The sequence below is a fragment of the Phyllostomus discolor genome, chromosome 4 (assembly GCF_004126475.2).
Source record: "Phyllostomus discolor isolate MPI-MPIP mPhyDis1 chromosome 4, mPhyDis1.pri.v3, whole genome shotgun sequence".
In the NCBI taxonomy this organism is placed as follows: domain Eukaryota; kingdom Metazoa; phylum Chordata; class Mammalia; order Chiroptera; family Phyllostomidae; genus Phyllostomus; species Phyllostomus discolor.
In genome coordinates, this window is record NC_040906.2 from 11709416 (window position 1) to 11726891 (window position 17476).

Genomic DNA, 17476 nt, shown 5'->3' on the forward strand with positions numbered 1-17476 from the left:
GAACACATTCAAGACCTTGAAGCAGCATATATGATTTAAAAAATATTGGGTGAAGAAAGAGCTTTTAAAAGGTAACCTGTACTTGAATAATAATGACATAAAGCCATGTGGAGCCTTTAAAAAAATAAAGCATGACCTAAAACCCAGAATTTATAAAGGAAATGAATTATAAATTAGACTAAAACTTTGGAAGGAAACCTCTTTATGAAAAAAAATATCTTTAAATAATCAAATGTTGCCCTGGCTGGCGTAGCTCAGTGGATTGAGCGCGGGCTGGGAACCAAAGTGTCCCAGGTTCGATTCCCAGTCAGGGTACATGCCTGGGTTGCAGGCCATGGCCCCCAGCAACCGCACATTGAATCTCTCTCTCTCTCTCTCTCTCTCTCTCTCTCTCTCTCCCTCCCTCCCTTCCCTCTCTAAAAATAAACAAATAAAATCTTAAAAAAAAATAAAAATAAAAAATAAAAAATCAAATGTTAAGAATTTCTATTGTTTTTCTACTCACCTATAAGCCATCAAGCATTTGTCTCTCCCCACCCCCAAGAAGTGCTACACTCAGCTCGTTTCCCACCTTCATCTTCACTTCCTTAACAATCCATCCACGGAGGTACACCAGGTTAATCAGAACATTGCTGATACTTCTGAAACCCTTTTGGTATCCCAGTTGCCCAGACTGCATCCTTTCCACCCTACTCAGAACCAGCGTGTCTCAGATTTTGTGTTTTAGCCTTCCTTTTCCTTTTAGTTGTGATGTTTATTTATGCCTCCCTAAACAATATCCTCTTTAAGTTAGCTTCATTTTCATTTTTATATAAATGGCACCATGCTATATACATGCTTCTGTGGCTTACGTTTTGGTTCACAGGCCCACACTCAATCCACTGAGCTACACCAGTCAGGGCTGTGATTTACTTTTTTATCCAAGAAAATAGATAACGATAATGACAGTTGCTCAATTTCTGGGAGCTATGATGTAAGAACTGTATTAGTCATTTATGGGTATTATTTCTAATCTTTACAATAATTCTCTAAGGTGTGTATTATTATCTCTACACTGTAGATAAGGAAACTGAGTTTCAGAGGCCACAGGACACTTGGAGTGGCCAGAGGGAAGCAGGTCAGCATGCAATAATCCCGAAAGTCCTTTATTCATTAATTGAGCACTGAGTACCAATTTGGGAGCAGAGAGGGTTGTTTTTTTTTTTGGCATTGGAGAGAGATGCTTGCCGTTAATGGGCACTCTGCCACTCTGGTATGTTGGGCACTGAGAAGGGACTGCCTGTAGCCCTGGAGGGAAGCTACTAATATAGTGGAAAACTGCTTGATTGGCAACCTGCGAAGCCTAAATCCAACCCAGCCACTGCCCCCTCACCTGAATGGCCTTCACAGCCCTAATCCATTGTACAGTATGAAACATAAGGGCAAGGCCTCCTGTGGAACTGCCTCAGCTCTGCCTTGAGAGTTGGGTGACTCAGACAGCATGGGCCTTAGGTTTATTATCTGTGAAATGGGGATAATGGTAATACCTACCCTAGTGTATAAGTTCCCCATGGCTGCTGTAACAAATTGTTACAAACTCAGTGGCTTAAAACAAAGAAATTTATGCACATTGTTCTGGAGACCAGAAGTTAAGTATAGGGCTGTTCCAGAGGCTTAAGGGAGAATCTTCCTTTCCTCTTCAGTTTCTGGTGGCTGCAGGCATTCCTTGGCTTGTGGCCGCATCGCCCCAAGCTCTGCTTTCTGTTTCTCTGTCAAATCTCCCTCCGCCACCTTCTTATGGGCACTCACGTGGTTGCACTTAGGGCTCTTTCTAATAAATCCAGGATACTCCCATCATTTCGAAATCCATAATCTGCAAAGACTCCTCTTAAGGCAACATTTACAGGTTCTGGGGATTGGGATCTAGAATCTTTGGGGCGCGGGGTGGGGGGATGTTAGAGCTTATTCAGCCCAACACACTCAGGGTTGTTAGGAGGAAATATGCTAATACTGGCAGAGGATGGAGCATAGCATTGGCCAGTAGACAGCAATGAGTAAACGTCAGTCTGTTTCCTCTTCTAAAGAGGGTCTCTTATGAGGCCTCCCTTGTAGGGCTGCTGTAAGTTGAAACAAAACACAGGTATAATGCTTAGAAGTGTACAACGGAGACTATGGACGAATGAAGTAAAAGCTGATGTCTGTTACACATTCTCCCACTCCCTTTACTCGGGTTTGCACACCCTTCCCCCTGGATACCTCAAACCCCGCCTTCTCACAGTCTCCCCAATTACCCGCGAGTATTCCCCACCTTGAGGCCCCGCCCCCTGTACGCCCCTCCCTCTTTCTCCGCCCACGTAGTTGGACGTACTCTCTCCGCTGTGCATTAGCAGCGAGAGGACCTTTGCTGTCTGTCTAGTGTACTGCCCACAAAATAGTAGCCTAGTCTACCCAATATTCTGTCTTCTTTATCAGCTTTTAGTTTATTAATCCAACGTACGTAGGTTTACTGAGCATAGTAGTGGTAATTTACTTGCCTTCAGATAGAAAAGAAAAGTAAAAGCTGTTGGAAGAAGACGGGCAATATTCAAGACAGCCTCACGAGGAGGACCGGGTCCTACATACTTCGGTCTTGGAGGCCAGACCTGCTCGCCGCGCAGGCGCAGTGGACGCACTCACTCGCCATGCCGACTGTCAGCGTGAAGCGGCATCTGCTATTCAAAGCCCTGGGCCGGACCTACAGTGAGTGCCCGCCCCGTGGCTTGGGCTCTGTGCCTCTTCTCGGAGGCTGGGAGGTCCCCCCACCCCAATCCCATCCAAAAGGGCATCGTGGCATTCTTCATGCCCCTAGATCTGTTTTGGCACCGGGTAGTCGGGGGGAGAGGCAGCGGATGGACAAAGTGGCCGGCTTGGACTGATCTAACCTCTCGGAACCGGTCTCGCCACGGCTGCAATTGCATCACCCCTACGTGTCCGGCTCGCTGTGTGATTCATTCAGCGTTCTCGCGTGGAGCGCCTACTGCATGCCCAGTGTTAGGGGTCGGTCGCTGGGGATGAAGCCCCAGCTTGTCTCCCGCGTGTCTCAGCTCGCTGAGTGCAATAAGAAGAGCAACTCCGTTCATGAGGGATGGGGAGAAGGTTGAGCCGGGAGGGGTGACGGCATTCTGTTTTTATTATTAATAATTGTGAACACCCGGTTGTCTGCTAGGCACTGTTCTAAGCGCTTTGGGAACACAGCAATGCACATGACACATAAGGTCTACTCGCACGTTCTGATGAGGGAGGCAAACAGTAATGAACTAGGACATAAATAAAACGCGGATAATATTAAATGAGATTAAGGGTGCAAAAAGGATACTGTGCTAAGAGTGATATTAGATAGGGTGGTAACGTTTGAGCTGAGACCTAAATGACTAGGAGTCTACTTGGTGCACTTAGTCTTCATGCTACACTTCACTTCTTCTTCAGTTCTAAATATGTTACCATATAAAAGGGGAGGAGGGTGTTAAGTACAATTACTAGTTACCCTATAGATGTAGCAGTTGAATTTACATCTGTCCACCCCGTAATTATCAGTTGGTATAAAGGTTGAATGTGGCACTTGGTTTGTGAGTTATCTTTAGTTTTAGGGCCCAATATGGTAAGATAGTCCTAGTCCGTACTGCTTCCTAGAATAAGATAAAAAGTGAAAGTAAAGCTAGCTTTTAAAAATGGTTCTAAAGGTGTACTTTTGGGTACTATGTATTCTTGAAGTATTATTCTCCCTAGAGTTCTGCCGTAGGTACTGCTCCTGCCCTCTGAACTTGCCTCTAATCCCTGACATTTTTTATTTCATGATATTTATATTTTTTATTCATCCTTCTAAATCATATACACTCTAATGGTGTATAACATACCTGAGTTGCTTAAGGTGGTATGTGGCAAATACTCGTTCAAGACATTGATTAGTTCCCACTAGGCCTCCATCTCTGGGAAACAAAGATATAATCCAGGTTTTACAACAAGGGTATGAATACCATTCCCTGGGGACCTGTGTTATTCCCCGCCCTAGTTAATGATACCCCCACCACAGACGTGGGAGTCTTCTAGATTCTTGTTCACTCACTGTCCCCACCTTCCATTCAGTCCTTGAGCCTTACAGATCCTGCCTCTAACATTTCTCACACTCTTCCTTCTTCCGGGTACCCACTGCTGCTTTAATCAAGTCCTCACCGTCTCACCTGTACTGTTGCAATAAAGTCTGTCCGCCACCCTGCCACTGTTTTGTAAACTGCGGATCTAAGGATGCCTTTGCCCAGCTAAAAATCCTTCACTGGAACTCCCCATTACTGGCCAGCAGGATGGAGGATAAATCCCTGGACGGGTTATGACCTGGCTTCTGTCTACTTGTTCTATTCTATTTCTTCCTGACGTGAACTTATGCTCCATCCATATTGAACTTTACAAATTTGCCATGCTGTTGTCTCTCTGCTATCTCTGCTTACTGAACTGAACTCATCCTTTTTCTGAAGGCTTAGTTGACCCTAAGTGGAGCTGATTACTTCCTTTGTTACCACCTCTGTACCTTGCACTTAATTATATTTACACATCCGGTTTGTTTACTAGAGTAGAAAATAGTTCATGTTGGAATTGTGTTTTATTTATCTTAGTACAGTGGCTGGCATATAGTAGGTACTCAATAAATGTTTGTTAAATTGATTTACTATTGGGATCTGGAACTTTTTTAAGATTATTTTTTATTTATATATATATTTTAGAGAGGGATAGGAAGGGGGAAAGGGCGGAAGAGAAACATCAATGTGTGGTTGCCTCTCGCATGCCCCTTACTGGGGACCTGGCCCACAACCCAGGCATGTGCCCTGACTGGGAATTGAACTGGCAACCCTTTGGTTCACAGGCCGGCGCTCAATCCACTGAGCCACACCAGCCAGGGCAGGGGTCTGGAATCTTAAGATTAGCTTTTCACTAGAATATGAGGGGAGGACCCCCCAAAATGGACTTTATTTGTAAAAAATTGTGTATTTATTGTTACACATTTAAACTTCAATCAGTGTTAAAGTCCTCTCCATTTTATGTGATGCACCTATGGAGACATTTTTTTCCCTGCTCAAAAGAGTTTTTGAACTCATTGATTTTGATGCCTTTTAGTGCTTCTGCTGTCTTTTGTTTTACTTCTTCCACATTCTTCCACACCCCCTTTGAGGACTTTTTTCATCCAGGGAAACAAAAAAAAAAAGTTGCCCCAGGCAAGATCAGATAACTAGAGAGGGTGGGGCAGGGGGGATCAAGCTGTTTTTGGTCAAAAACTGCAGAACACTCAGCGCATGGGTGTGGGCAGGTGCACTTGTAGATCACCCATCTTGAAATGGGCAAACACATTGAAAGAGTCTTCAAAAAAAATTCCCTGAAGCTGGATGTAGCCTCTCACAACAACACCAGCTGGTACACTGCTCCAAATGGGCTCCTAGAACACTCCCCTATCAGGGGAAGCCTGTTTACAAGGGGCCCACCCTCAGAAGATTGTTCTGTTCTTTGGGGTGTCCCCTCATGTACTGATAATGAAGCTTTGTGTTAGATATTTTGGTAATGAGGAAACCCTCAAAATACCGTATCAGGAAGTAAACTGGAATATAACTTGCAACTAAGGAAGAGAACTATTAATTATTGTAGACCTACTACATTTCAGGGCACTGTGATGAGCCACGCATTAACTGCATGAACTTATTTCAAGTTTTCCAGTAGTTGTATGCTATAAATAAATGGATGTAAAATGCCACTTTATAGATGAGGCATAAGAATGAGGACGTCTATATAAGGTGCCAAACTCTCAGAACTGGTAAGTGGGGTAGTCAGAATTCAAACTCCTGATTGGCCTGGCTCCAAAGCCAACTGTCAGGCTGCCTAAGAGAATTGTGAATGATAAAATTTATATGACATTATTCCATTGTGTTGGATCTGTGATTTGGAGCCTTCACACTTGATCTTTATTTAATAGGTTACTTTTCTTCTAAGTAACTGTAAACTCCCCAGTTCAGGTAACGTAATTCTGTAGTTGATGTTTGATGAATCAATTTTAATAGTTGTGTGTGTTTTTTCTTATTAAAAAATTTTAAGCTTTGTTTTTAAATGATGATATCTGATGACTGATACTTAGTATGCTTGGCATAAGGCAATTAATAAGAAAATGGAGTTTATATGCTCTTCATTTATGCTGATCAGATTAAAACAATGTTTTTTTTTTTCCCCTAGCTGACGAAGAATTTGATGAACTATGTTTTGAATTTGGTCTGGAACTTGATGAAATCGTATGTATTGGATATGTATTTTTCTGATATTCTGTGTTGAAGCCCATTTTTCAGCCCAGTTTGCTATAGTTTATCTTTGTTACCTTATGGTTAGAACACTTGTGGGCCATGGTGACCCTGTGTTCCTCTGTGTTAAGGGGCTGAGTGCTGGGTCTGAGACTGTCTGTTGCTTTGCCTGAAATCTCAAAAGCGGCCCCTGCCTTATTCTGTGTGTAGCACCTGGCTCCTGCTTTGGAGCTGGGTAGCCGTCTTAGGCAACCCTCCAATCAGAGTGCACTCCTTGGCAGTGAGGTGCCTTATGGCAGATAAATCATATGGGAGGGGCCCTGGGAAGTGGTGGAAATGTTGCTTCAGCCACGGTTGCTGTCTCCGTGGCCTCCAGCTCCCCCTTCCTTCTCTTCTCTGTCCAGCACCCCACCTTCCTTTATGCATATTTAACCGATGTTAATTCATTCCTAATTTATTAACTGTATACATTGATCTTGTAAAGTGATCTGTTTGTGAAGAATGGCTTATAGAAATGATTCTGGAGCATTTTCCTAGTTTTTTGATTGTTGAACAATTAAAATATTTTAAAAATAGCTTTATTTACAACTATATTAACTATATTAACTAATATTGATGATATATTAAAGGTGAACTTAAAAGATAATTTATAATTTAGTGTTGTTATTAAAAACAATTTTTTTATTTATAGATTTTAGCAGGGGAAAAGGAGAGAGGGGAACATCAATTTGTTGTTCTGCTTGTTGATGCATTCAGTGTTTGATTCTTGTATGTGCCCTGACTGGGAATTGAACCTGCAACCTTGGTGTATCTGGACAGTGCTCTCACCAGCTGAGCTACCGGCTCATTTGTGGTATTCTCGAATGAATGAGGATGCTACATGTGTGAACTCAGTAAAAGTCATTTTTTTATGTTGTAGAAAGAAATCTGTGTAAGGTAGTTACTGCTTTATAGTGCTGACAAGTAGTTTTTCAAAATAATTTAGATTCATTTAATTTAATTTTTGTGCTTGTTCTAGACTTCTGAGAAGGAAATTATAAGTAAGGAACAAGGCAATGAAAAGGCAGAGGGGGCATCCGATGTCGTTCTTTACAAAATTGACGTCCCCGCCAACAGATACGATCTCCTGTGTCTGGAGGGACTGGTTCGAGGGCTTAAAGTCTTTAAAGAAAGGTAAGGGGATATGTTCACTAAATACTTTGCCAAAGTGGATGTTTTTTCTTTTTTTGTTTTTAATTTATAGTATTTCTTTTTTTTTTAAGATTTTATTTATTTATTTTTAGAGAGGGAGGGGAGGGAGATAGAGAGAGAGAGAAACATCAATGTGCGGTTGCTGGGGGTCATGGCCTGCAACCCAGGCAGGTACCCTGACTGGGAATCGAACCTGCGACACTTTGGTTCTCAGCCCGCGCTCAATCCACTGAGCTATGCCAGCTAGGGCAGATGTTTTTTCTTTGCCTGTCCTTATTAGCAACTCTTTAAGTTACTAGAAAAAACCTTGTTGGACAGGTATACAGGTCTGGTTCTGCGTAGACGGGTGATTGGTGGGTGAGGTTCACATAGGTTGTAGCCATTTGAAACTTTGGGGTATTGAGTCACAACCGTTCATTTTGGGAGCATATTTTACCATGGAAGTGGTTAACAGTTTTATGGAGAACTTTAAATCTTAGGAAGTTTGTTAGCTTTTTAAAAAAATATTCAGTTCAAATTTGATTTGCTGTAACGTCAGCCCATTGTATTAGTTCTGTCCATTTTGTTTACACAGAGAATATAATTAATTTATGAAATGTTTTGGTTAATAATGAGCAAGTTTGTTTTAATATTATTTTAGGATAAAGGCTCCAGTGTATAAACGGGTAATGCCTAGTGGAGAAATCCAGAAACTGATCATCACAGAAGAGGTAATAAGGATAAAATCTTATTTTCCTTTGAAAATCAGTCTCTTTTGTGTATATATAAAGTGGGGAAGAAAAAAGAACAGAGCTAAATTCTTCTGCCAAATATAATTTCTTTGATGATTTGCAAAAATGGATGTATATTTGACCTCTAGCTTTTAAATATTGTCAATTTGTTTGTATCAAGAATGAAAGGGAACAAAAGCATCTGTTTTCTATGAATAATTTTGGAAAATAATATCCAAATGTTTATTTAAATTACATTTGGGATGTATTATTTAAATTGTGGTATAGTAATAAAATTAAAAAGACGCTTTTGGGAGAAGTTATTTTCATAAAAAATACCAACTGAGCAAACTGCTTACTTAAAGGTTAATTTTTTCTTAATTATTTAGTAAATTTTCAGAATTCTTACTGACTTGGAAATTCCACAAGGACAGTAACTTTGTTTTTTGTCACAATTATATTTTGTTGCTTGTTGGTTGAATGAATATACGCTTGTTTGAATGAAAGTTTGTGATAATGTCAGGAGCTCAGCTGACTTTCTATTGCAAGATGGATCACAGAGAAAAGCTTTAGTTAACACTTACCGTCTCTCACGATATGATGACTTTCAGACTGCTAAGATACGCCCTTACGCCGTCGCAGCGGTCCTCCGCAATATCAAGTTCACTAAAGATCGCTATGACAGCTTCATCGAGCTTCAGGAGAAGTTGCATCAGAACATCTGCAGGTCTGTGGTCGTACCTTCTTTTCCCCTTCCCTGCCTTCCTCCTGCTCCTTTCTCTCCCTACTCTTCCTCTCTCCCCGTCTTCCCTTTCCAGTTTCCCTCCTTTCTTCCCTGTACGCAGAATTTTTCAAGGCATTTCTAAAGTAGTAATGTGAGAATAACAATAACAAGAGCTTAAATTTGCTTTACCAGACAGCTAATTATAAATGCTGCTTGTATATAGTGTATTCATGGAGATATAAGAGACATTTTGACGATGCTGTATAGAGAAGAAATACCTAGTCCTAGAGATTTTCATGATTTTTGTGTTTGTGATTTTGGTTCAAATCATTAGTAATGGATTATACTACTAAATATTACACTATGGTAATGTGAAGAGTGATTTGTTCTTTTAAAAATGGAAAAGTTTTGGCTTGAATCTACTTACTGAGTGAGTATAATTACAAATTGACAGTTAAAACTTGAAGCTTTTAATTGACCAAATTTTCTTACTGTATATTTGACATCACCATACATCATTTTCCGTACAACTCTGTATGGTGATCTCCAAACATAAGTAATTCCTGAACTCCTGAAGGTCAAGGAGCATAACAGTGAGAGTCCTGGAAATAATTTCAGTATTTCAAGAATCTAATGAAAATTACATATTTACTGATGATAACAAACACCAGACTTTTGGTAACATATCAATTTTTTTGTGTTGCTTCTGAGGTATATCAATATAAGTTATCTCATTCCGATCAAAAGGTATGATTAATAGTTATGTACATCTTGAATAGAAATAGTAGAATTTCTTTTTCTAATAAATGCAGTTTGGTAAACCATGGAGACGAGAAGAGGCCTGTGTGTCAGTGATGGGCTGGGGAGGGGGCTGAGGGGGCCTGGGTGTTTTCCTCTGGGGCGAACAGTGCTCACAGGTGAAAATAATGCCTGCGGTTAAGCTCACGGGCTCTCCTTTTTCTGAAACATCTTTGCTAACGTGGTAGAAGACACTTTTTTTTTCATATTCCAAATAACATTTATTCCCAGTCCTTTTATAAAAAGAGTCTATTTGTTAGCTTGCTAAAATGTTATTATTAAGCAAAATAATAATTTAAATATAATTTCAGAATAAAGAACAAGAGATAAGATTCCTGGCAAGTATATGTGTGGGTAGTGAGTGTTTCAGCGAGATGACCTGTTCTGGATTTACTTTATTTGAAGACTATTTTTATCTAAATCAGAAGGCATTTCCTCACTTCAACTCTGAGCTTTCATTGGATATATTTGGAAGTCCTGAGTTTTTTTTGAAGGAGAGAAATAAATCACATCCTAACACTCTTGTGTGCCAGAGTCCTGATCTCTCAGTAAATCCCAATTAACGTTCAAGTGAACTTTGGAAATTTGCCTTTTTTAGGGAATATATTCACTTAGTTTAAGTTATCAAATTCATTGGCATAAAGCTGTTCATAAGGTACCCTTATCCTTTTAATGTTTGTGCTACATGTAGTGACATCACCTTTTCACCCTGTGTCTTTTGTCCCTTGGTCCGTGTGGCTGAGGCTTGGTTTCATTGGCTTTTCTCTGCTTTCCCCCTCTGGTTTTCCGTTTTTATTGGTCTCTGTAGGGCTAATTAGTTGCTACTGCCGAGGCAAGACCCCTCGCCTCCTTTATCCACTGCCACACGCACAGTGAGGCTTTCAGTTGGGTGAGCACTGTCCCCTCCAGTTCCCTTGGCTGGTCCTTCCTTCCCGCGTGTTTCCTCGCATGCCTGTGCTCACGGGACTCGGGCGAATCCTTGAGGGGGACCCTCTGGATCTCCAGACCCCTGTCTCTTTGTAGCCGTCTCCTCTCCAGTTCTCTGTCCATTGGATTCCGGCCGTCTTGGTCTTCCTAGACCCTCGGCTGTGTCTCTTCAAGCCAGAGAGTCCACTGGGCCCCACCGGGCCCCCTTTCCTGCCCTGCAGCGTGGACCCCCCCGCAGGCAGCAAGCTGGGGCAGTCGTGGGGCTCACGTACTTGTTCCCAGGCTCTCAGGAACGCTGCCCTCCATTGCCCGATGTCCGGTGCCAGCCGCGAGAACTGGCGTTTCATCTGTTTGGCCCTTTTTATGGTGTTTCCGTCAAGAGAGCAAACCAGCCTCTGTTACTCCATCTCGATTGGAGGTGTTCAGTGAATTCTTTACCTCAGTTATTTTACTTTTCATCTCCATTTGGTTTCTTTTTAGAAGTTTTTCCTTTTCTGCTGATATTTCCTCATCTGTCCATGACGTGTATATTTTTCTCTTGAACACATTTTTGTACGAGGAGCTTTAAAATCTGTGTGGTGTCTTGAAAATCATGTTAACATTGGGTTTGGTCAGTCTTTAATTTATGTAAACTTTCTGAACCACATCTATTTCAATTTATGATAGTTTTGGAGTTCTCTTTTATAAGCATATCACTCATTGAGTGAAGTAGCACTTCCTTTTTGCTTGTCAACGGTTCTGTTCCAGTCAACCGTGTTTACTAAAGTTTTAGTCACCTGTCTTAGAGGTTGACCAAAATCGGTTTCTTGCAAATTTTAAAAACTGTTTTATAGTTATTGCAATAGAGACTTTAATAAAATTCTTGATTACTAATGCTTTTTATCTCTTCATGTGTATGTGTAGTTATACCTAAATATGCAAATATATGCACATACCTCTAAAGCCAATTTCAAGAAATGTTGGGAATGCCATAAATTCTGACCTGCTTTCTCTTTGAATTGTCTGTTGGAACACTTAGAGCCAAATTGGTGGCCCCCGCCTGTTGGTAAAACTGGGTCTTTCGCTTCTAATTTAGTATATGAACAGATTTCCTGGCTCTGTGTGATATCCCTACTTTCGTTTCTTTCTCTCCTAATTTGTAACTTATTGTAAGTTCCTAAAATTACCTTAAATCCTTTGTGGATATATCCTTTGCAGTAGAACAAATAGCTTGTGAACTTTCCTTATGCATTGAACTTTAAATGTAAACTAACAGTTCTTAAAATTAAATTTTATGCATTATTAATATAATATGTAACAGAAAGTTTAGGGAAATATAAATTAGTCGAAAAACACAGCAATTTGGTAGTTTATTCTAATTTAGTAAAACATTGATGTTTACTTGAGGACACTGATTGGAAACAAGGTTAAAAAAACCAGGGGGAGTGTTGACTTGGAAAATGTCCTATAATAACACAGGTCCTGGGAAGGCATATTGGTGAGGAATTTACTTCAGCTACTGAAATGATGTGTTGTTAGTAGCTTTATAATTTCTCATCACTTTCATGGTTGTGAGACTTTGTTCCCTAACTCCTTTGAAGTCGCCATCCGGCAATAGGCAGTTTTAGGGAGCTGTCCAAAAACAATTTTTAAAAACATGCAGTCTATTATCTTCAGAATTTCTGCTCTGGAATATTCAAATCGCTCTCTCCGTCTCTTTCCTTCTCTCTTCCTGTCTCCCTTCCTTTCAACCTTTAGGAAAAGGGCGTTGGTTGCTATTGGTACCCACGACTTGGACACTGTGTCAGGCCCGTTTACTTACACTGCAAAGCGACCTTCAGACATCAAGTTCAGACCTCTGAGTAAGACAAAGGAGTACACAGCCTGTGAACTGATGAACATGTACAAGGTAAATGCTCCTTTATGTTATGCGGTAGCTCTGAATAAATCTTAAAGTTCCTTCAAAGTCAAGTCAGAGAATTATAGAAAGGTGATGAGTGCTTAAAAAAAGAGCGGTCTCTGGGCTCCAACACAGAGATCTGACTGTTTGGTCTGGAGCGGGGTGCTGGGTATAGTTTTGTCTCATTATTACATTTTTGTCCTCTTGGATGACTTTAATGTACAGCCGGGACGGAGAACCACTGAAGTGGACAGTACCACACTGTAATATTTATATTTGGGTATGGTGAGAACTCCCGTAAGTATAAGGAACAATGAGAATTAGCTATGTTTTGTGGGGGGGGGCAGCATTACAAAGTGCCTGCCTCATTAATTTGACTTTATTGTCCAGCAGTGACAATGAAATCGATGGTCACGTTAGGTTGCGCGTAACAGAGACATAGTGGGTATCATTCAGAAAAAAGCAGCTGTTAGCCTTGGCCTGATTGGCCGGTGGTTTCTTTTGATTTATCTGAACAGTGTTGTGACGGTGTTTGTTTTCCCTGAGATGACTCCGGCGAACCGGCGCAGATCTGCTTTCCCTGTTGAAAGCGGCTCACTTGTGTTCTCACCTCTTCCAGCGGGAGGGGAGGCTGTGCGGGGATGCTGAGGTGCTAATTACTATTAGAAAATCGTAGAAACTTAGAACTCTGTAATTTAGTACAGGTTTGTTTTATGACTTTTAGCCTTCTTCTTAGACTAGGTAGGTATGTAAACTAATTACATCGATAGAAATAAAAACCTAATTTTGTCCGATTTAATTGTTTTTCAGACTGACAACCACCTTAAACATTACTTACACATCATTGAAAACAAACCCCTGTACCCAGTTATCTACGACAGCAATGGTGTCGTCCTCTCCATGCCTCCGATCATCAACGGTGAGCTGTTTCTTAAGCGCCATAGAGTTTCGCTATCTCTTCATATTCTTCTGCATTTCTGTAGCATTCTCAATAGAATTGGCTGAGTCAATCAAATTAACCCTTGACCTGAGAATCTCAGGTCTTTTGTAGACTTTTTTTTGTAATAGTTCTTCCCATTCATTTATTCAATGACATTTTACCTGGGACTTTTATACAATTTGTAGATACGTAAATATTTTTAAGTTCATAAATACTTTCTGATGGCAGTCTCTGGATTCTGTTATATTCCTCCAAAGGGTATTGCTGTTTGGGTTTTAGGAGATAATTCTCTTGGTTAAATTCAAAGTCAGATTCTGCTTTGTTTTATAGTTAAAAAGAAAAACTTTTAAACTGAATTTTACCCTCATCTCTTTTCTGAAGGCTGTTTTGATGAGGCAGCTTGAAGGAAATTACAAAATGATATGATGTTGGATGAGATGATGATACAAAATTTAATGATGTTGAAGCCATAGATGTTTGCTTTTCTGGAGATACGACTGGGATTTAGTTGATTCACCATAGACAGGCGAGTCTTTGCTTCTGAGATCTTGGACTCTAAGTGGTTAAGAATCAGAGGCTGGAGGTTAGCCAGATCCAGCCTCAAATCTTAGCCTTGCTGCTTAATACTCTGTCGTCACGGTAAATGAGCTCCATCCCTGACTCTGAGTGGTCTCTCTGCCCCTCTGCCCTGGGGCTGTGGCGGAGACGAGGTGAGGCACCTCTCTGAAGTGCTGGCTACAGCACCTGGTGCGCTGAGTGCACTCGGTAAGGCCTGTTAGTAGTTCGGTCCGTATTCTGGAGCGGGCTCACTGTTGTGTTTCTCCTTGCTTTGAGATCTTAGTTTGTGTTGTGTTGTAAAGTAACTGTAGGTTCTGTTTGTAGAGCTTTTTAGTGCACTTACATTTCTAAAACTGATTGTTTTGTCATTACTGTTTTGTGCTCATTACAGGAAATCATTCCAAAATAACAGTAAATACTAGGAATGTATTTATCGAATGCACAGGAACTGACCTTACTAAGGTAAAGAAAACTTTTCTCTGTTTTTGTACTGTTAGACATGATAGATTTTACTTCTGGGCCAAGACTCTGTGGCTGAATTTTGAAATGTTTATTTTGAAGGTGGGAACATAATGTAGGAAATTAGAAAGATATAACAGTTTGGTTATGGTACTTTCATTCAGTTGGCAAATGTTCAGTGAGCACCTATTATCTTTTCAGCGCCAAGAATTTAATAATGAGTTGCAAGTTCCTTGACTTCCAGGAGCTGGTAGCTTTGGGAGAATTAGCCACATACCTAACTGTGAAACAGAATGGGATAAGTATGCAATGTGATCTGTATAAATTGTTTATCTTAGTTGGCTCAATTGAAATGCTGAGTAATTTGGTACCTTTGTATAGTTGGTGAAAAGCCTTTAAAAACGAACTGGCTATGAAGAAATTGCAGTTTGCAAACTGATAAAGGGTGTGTGCACACGATACTGAGAATATGTGGAATACTGGCTGTGCCCTCACTTTCGGCTGCTCATCAGTTGGGTTGGATTGTGATGAAAGCTTTTTTCTACGGCGTGTGATTTCTTCACTCGTGTCAAGCGAGGTGCGGAGTGAGGGGGCAGCTAAGCAACTTCAGATAAACTTGAATGGCAGGAAGAGGCTGGAGTGTAGAAGGCAGATAAATGGCATTCATATACGTTAACAGAATCAGACAGTTGTAAGCTATTTCATTTATAACTTTTTGTACCATATTTGCCTTGAGAAATAGTGCCAGTAATATTCATATGAAACCATGTTTAAACTTATATATTAGACATTGCATATCTTTCTTGAAGCTTTTATGTAAGGGTGAGGGATATACAAAAGCAACGCATATATTCTAATAAGGTTACTGTATTTTTCAATTACAATTTTTTAACAGATCTCTATGGCCTTCAGTATGTCAGGCATTGTTCTTTGTGATTGAGAGATAAATATTTTTTCATCCTTATAATAACCAAAATAGGTAGGGAATTTTATTACCTCCACTTACCAGTTGAAGAAACAAAGGTGCAAAGACCATAAGTAACTTTCCCTGAGTCAGACTGCTCGTAAGGAAGTATTTGAGGCATCAGGCCGCAGAGACTTATGGTATTGGTAAGGGTTACCCCTTTAGCCGTTTGTCTTTCTTGAAACATGGAGAATCCAAGGGAGGGGTGTGGAAGTAAATGACTGGTCTCTACTGTGGAGTGTAACTCTCAGAAAACCACATAATGCTGAACACTCCAAGATAAGCACAGACCTAATTTAGCTCCTAAGTGTTCATGCCACTCCCCTTTTTATAATGTGTATGTAGGGGTCCATTTTTAGATCTTTGGGAACTAAATTAAATATTAATTCATTTCCATCTAAGTGAAGAGAAAATACATCTATTTATAGGTTACCATATTTGTCTTTTTCTTTGCAGGCAAAAATAGTTCTTGACATTATCGTCACCATGTTCAGTGAATATTGTGAGAATCAATTTACGTAAGTTCATTTGGCACCTTTATCTGTGGCCTATTGTTCTGAAGGCAAAGCACAAAGGCCTTGTTCTCTATATGAAGATGAAAAATGTGTTCCTGTAACTAGAACATAGAATCTCTTCGGGAGCTAAGACATAGGCATAAACAATATATAAAATAAGAAGTGATAAGCACTTCAGAAAGTTTCAGTGATGTTCTGGCTGTTTGCAAGGGCAGGTTAGTCCCAGCTGGGGCGATCTGGGCCGGCCTCGTGGGGGCAGTGGAATGTCCACTGTGTTCAGGGGTCATTGAGTTTGAGGATGGAGACATGGTGGAGGAGCTGAACCAAGGTAGAGCAGCACATGAGCAAATCCTGTAGGATATATATATATCAATAAGATAACTGTAATGTTTTCAAAGCTAGTTTTTCATTTAAAAATTTTATGTAACTTATATGGCCCTTACTGTGTACCAGCATCATAGTACATTTATTTCAGAATGTTAATTATAATTCAAAATGTGTAGGTGTAGAAATCGGGACTGAAACTGTATGAGCAGTATTGGTTTTGTTTTAACTGATTGACTCTTTGGTGGCTGTGTCAGTCGGCCCTCGTGGTGTGACACACCGCCCTGGGAGAGCCGGGATGCCCCTGTCAGCGTTGGCGAGCAGTCCTGAGAGGATGTGTGCCTGGCGGTGCTGGGAAATACGCTGGGAAATACACGTATGGAGTGGGCGCCGCCTGAAGACACGGGGAGCCGGAAGAGGAGAGTAGGATAGTGAGGTTGTACTTAGGAGGGTTAGTGCAAGCAGCAGTGTTGAAAGTGAGTAGTCTGAATACGTGGGGGCTGCAGCTGTAGGCCAAGTGAAAGATTTGTTAACCATACACCTTTCCAAAATTTATGGACCCTTTTTTGCTTAAGTATTTTATTTCTTTTTTCCCCAGGGTTGAAGCAGCTGAGGTAGTTTATCCTAATGGAAAATCATACACCTTTCCAGTAAGTACTTAAGAAGTGACTTGATGGTGATGATGATGAGGATGATAAGCGTGATAATGGCTATACTGTGCTTGTAGGCTGTCTGTTTATCTGTCCATCCATCCACCCACAGGCCAAGAACTATACTATGTGCATCACACGGATTTAATTCTCACATTAAGCCTATGAGAGTGGGTGCTGTTATAGTGCCCTTCTCTAGACGGAGGTACAGAGACCTTGAGATGTTAAATAGCTTGTCTGTTACTATGAAAGGTGGGGCTTGGATTTAAGCCCGGCCAGCCCAACTTTAGCTCCCAACACACTACATTCTACCACAGCATTATATGGCCGTAATTCCTGTTATTTGCTAGAATCAATCACTGTAAATAAAAAAAAAATGTAAACCAGCATTATTCTTAATTTTGGGCTGCTTTTTCCCCCAAGAGGGCTTTATAAATATAAGCATGGCCACTCTAATAATATGATAGCATCTTAGTCACTTAGTTAAGGTTCTGATTCGGTGAGGCCATTCTTTGATGAGCTGGGGTTTTTTTCACTCTCTGTCAGTTTT

At 40.7% G+C, this 17476-nt stretch overlaps 1 protein-coding gene across 1 annotated transcript in view; it reads left to right on the forward strand.

Moving 5' to 3' along the window:
* The first annotated feature begins 2583 nt into the window (after positions 1 to 2583).
* FARSB (phenylalanyl-tRNA synthetase subunit beta) overlaps positions 2584 to 17476 on the forward strand; it is a 53449-nt gene continuing 38556 nt past the window's right edge. The window contains exons 1-10 of the mRNA XM_028509536.2: positions 2584 to 2718; positions 6226 to 6281; positions 7306 to 7460; positions 8119 to 8188; positions 8800 to 8915; positions 12375 to 12525; positions 13327 to 13435; positions 14406 to 14476; positions 15894 to 15955; positions 16875 to 16926. Coding sequence (XP_028365337.1) covers positions 2661 to 2718; positions 6226 to 6281; positions 7306 to 7460; positions 8119 to 8188; positions 8800 to 8915; positions 12375 to 12525; positions 13327 to 13435; positions 14406 to 14476; positions 15894 to 15955; positions 16875 to 16926 — 900 coding nt within the window. The 5' untranslated portion in view covers positions 2584 to 2660. The remainder of the gene's footprint in view (positions 2719 to 6225; positions 6282 to 7305; positions 7461 to 8118; positions 8189 to 8799; positions 8916 to 12374; positions 12526 to 13326; positions 13436 to 14405; positions 14477 to 15893; positions 15956 to 16874; positions 16927 to 17476) is intronic.